General features: G+C 52.6%; 1 protein-coding gene across 2 annotated transcripts in view; it reads left to right on the top strand.

The window, feature by feature from the left end:
- The first annotated feature begins 375 nt into the window (after positions 1 to 375).
- Positions 376 to 2,831, top strand: part of Nfam1 (NFAT activating protein with ITAM motif 1) — a 35,270-nt gene continuing 32,814 nt past the window's right edge. Inside the window, exon 1 of one of the 2 annotated variants that reach the window (XM_021183261.2) lies at positions 376 to 661. In XM_021183261.2, coding sequence (XP_021038920.1) covers positions 544 to 661 — 118 coding nt within the window. In that variant the 5' untranslated portion in view covers positions 376 to 543. The remainder of the gene's footprint in view (positions 662 to 2,831) is intronic. The other variant, XM_021183262.2, reaches the window with a different exon arrangement.

Genomic DNA, 2,831 nt, shown 5'->3' with positions numbered 1-2,831 from the left:
TGGGACAAGTGGCTTAAGGCCCTTCAGCTTCCCAGTCTGCCACTCCTCAGCTTCATTCTTCCCCTTCCCTAGGCTCCACCCACTCCCACCTCCTCCCACCCTTCAGGACACCTTATCAAGGGATGGCAGGGATGTCTGAGCAGGTGGGATTGTGGTCATTTTTAGGGTTTCAGACCTAAGGAGCATGGCCACCCAGCTTCCAGGACAGGGTCCTCTGCTGCGAGGGACTGAGGAGGCCCTAGAAGCCTGGGGAAGCCAAGGTTCTTACCGCATGCTCTTTTCCCACTGTGTGGCTTGGATGAGTTAGAGCCCCAGGCTGTTTATCTGTTGGAACCCCTCACCAAGGTTGCTTCCACTATTTCAGAGGGAGGTCAGGGTTTCTGAGAGGAACCGCCTTGAGGAAGCAGAAGGGTGTCCAGAGGAGGAACTTATGGGGACACAAAAGGGAACTCTAGCTGCCATCAGAGGCCTTAGTCTGCAGTGACCTAAAGAGGAAGGAGGGACGTGCTTTGATCAAGTGTCCGGCTTGGCGTACGGTATTCCATGGAGAGCTGGCTTCTGCGATGTTGGGCCCAAGTGCGATGCCTGCACCCACCCAGCTGGCTCGCAGCCTGGTGCTTCCTCTGTTTGCTGCTGGTGCCCCAGACCCTGCAGCTAAGAGGCAAGTCTGTCTCCTTCTCACGTCCTCTTGTTCGCATACATCAGAGTGACTTTCATCCAGCGGGAACAGCTAATTCCCGGGACCTGTCTCTGGGGATTTGCTGGTTGTGTTTGAACATTGTAGACTTCATGTGGGAAGCCTTCGGGGACGGAGAAGATATTTAGCTAATGCCTCGTCAAGGTGGCGTTTGAAGGGGTTGTGGGGGGGGGCGGTGCTGTGTCTTCACCCCAGTGTTAACAGCTTTCCTGACAGCATAGCTTAGGTCCCCTGGTCCTTAAATAAGGAGGGTGGATGCTATGTTTTTGAGGTCAGGTGTGGAGTCCGTGGAAGAGACAGCTCTCACGAGGCTACTGTGGTAGAGGCGTTCTGTTGAATCTGCCAGGTGGTAGAGCTGCCCTGGGTGCTGCTGGTGGTGGTTGGTGAACACAGAGAAAGGCAGCCAGAGCACGGCATCCTGGGGCCACACTAGAGAGGGTCATGCTTTCCACTTTCTAAAATGCAGTCAGAGGCCAAGGATTTTATGGCCAGCGAATCTCCCCAGGGTCAACACTGCTGTCTTATCCTAGTTCCAGGCTCCCTTGGAAGCTGGGAGGTCTGGATTCAAAACAGGCTGTGGGGTAGAGGCCAATTTATCCAGGCCAGCGCACCTCCAAGGGTGTCCCTCTCAGGTGCACTCCCTGGTGGTGCTGGGTAATGTCTGTCAGGCACTATGTGTCCTTGCCTTGGCCTGGCTAACAGCTGGCCCATGGCTGACCCAGGGCCACTCCACTGTGGAGGCTGAGTACTAACTGTTCTCTGTTTGACTTTATTTATTTATTTTGTAAATCATGTGTGTGCGTGCGTGTGCCTGTGTGTGTGCCGTGGTGAGTTTACGAAGGTCAGAGGCCAGCCTTGGGTGAACATCCTTGCCTTCTACCTGTTTGAAATAGCCTGCCTGTTTGTCTGCCTGCCTGCCTGCCCACCCGTCTGTCTGTCTGGTCTGTCTGTCTGTCACTGCTGTGAATGCCAGGCTGGCTGGCCTGCAAGCTTCCAAGAATTCTGTCTCTGCTTCCTGTCTTGTGGCAGGAACAATAAGATCAGAGACATGTGTTACTCTGCTTTATTCGAATTCCAGGGTTTCGAACTCTGGTCCTTACACTTATGCTGTGAGCACTTTGTCCACCAACGCCTCTCCTCGGTGCCACTTTGACTTTGGTGAGGTGACTGGGGGTTCTTTGTCCCTGGATTGTGTCATGTCCCCCTTTTCATTTATATCTGACCATCAGGAATTAGCGTGTAGTGAACCTTTAATGTCCTCAGCATCATCTCACTAACAGGGGGACAAACCCAGGGAGGTCTGTCAACATGTGTGAAGTCAGACAGCAGAAAAGTCAGAAGTCAGGCTGCAGGCCAGGGTCAGCCTCAGCCTCAGCCTCAGCCTCAGCCTCAGCCTCAGCCTCAGCCTCAGCCTCCCCTGCCCTCTGGGCTCTGCTGATCGGATCATTTTTCTTTGCAAGGAACATTCTTCCCAGGAAACTTTACTCTGAGGAGGCAGGAGCCAACATGCAGCCTCTAGAGCAGTTTGGGTACCAACTCTGTGGCCTGTCTTCTTTACTCTTGCTCATCCTACATTGCCCACCCACCCCAGACCATGAAAAGACAGCCAAAAGGTAGAATGGACCTGCTGCTGACAGTGGTTGAGTTTCCACTTATATGAGATGTTGTGGCTGGTGCCTGTAATCCCAGGACTCAGAAGGCTGAGGCAGGAGGATTGCTATTAGTTCCAGATTGGCTAGGGCCACAGAGTGAGATTGTGCCTCAACAACCATCATTCCTCGATAAACAAAAAGAATTCCCACGTAGTCATTTGAACTCAATGTCCCTCAAGTCCTGTCTTTTCTCTGTGTGGTTCTTCCCTCCTAAGGCCAAGGCATTGAATTAGAGGAGGCTTTTCTGGCCAAGCTACTGCAGCTTCGGGGAAGCTATTTTGAAAGAGGATGAGCTACAAACAAAAACAGATTTTTTTTTTTTTTTTTTTTGCCTTGTATTGCAACAAACGGTCCACTACTGAGAAGTTCTTCCTGCTCTTGCATGGGAGGGGGAAGCCTGCTCCCTGCCTTCTGGAGCCCATTACAGGAACACACAGCCTCCTCTCTTGCTCCTGCCCCTTGGCTATCACAGCTTCTGCTCC

Source organism: Mus caroli, chromosome 15 (genome assembly GCF_900094665.2).
Source record: "Mus caroli chromosome 15, CAROLI_EIJ_v1.1, whole genome shotgun sequence".
Taxonomy (NCBI): Eukaryota; Metazoa; Chordata; class Mammalia; order Rodentia; family Muridae; genus Mus; species Mus caroli.
The sequence above is the reverse complement of the archived record's forward strand: the minus strand, read 5'-3'. Positions and strand labels throughout refer to the sequence as shown.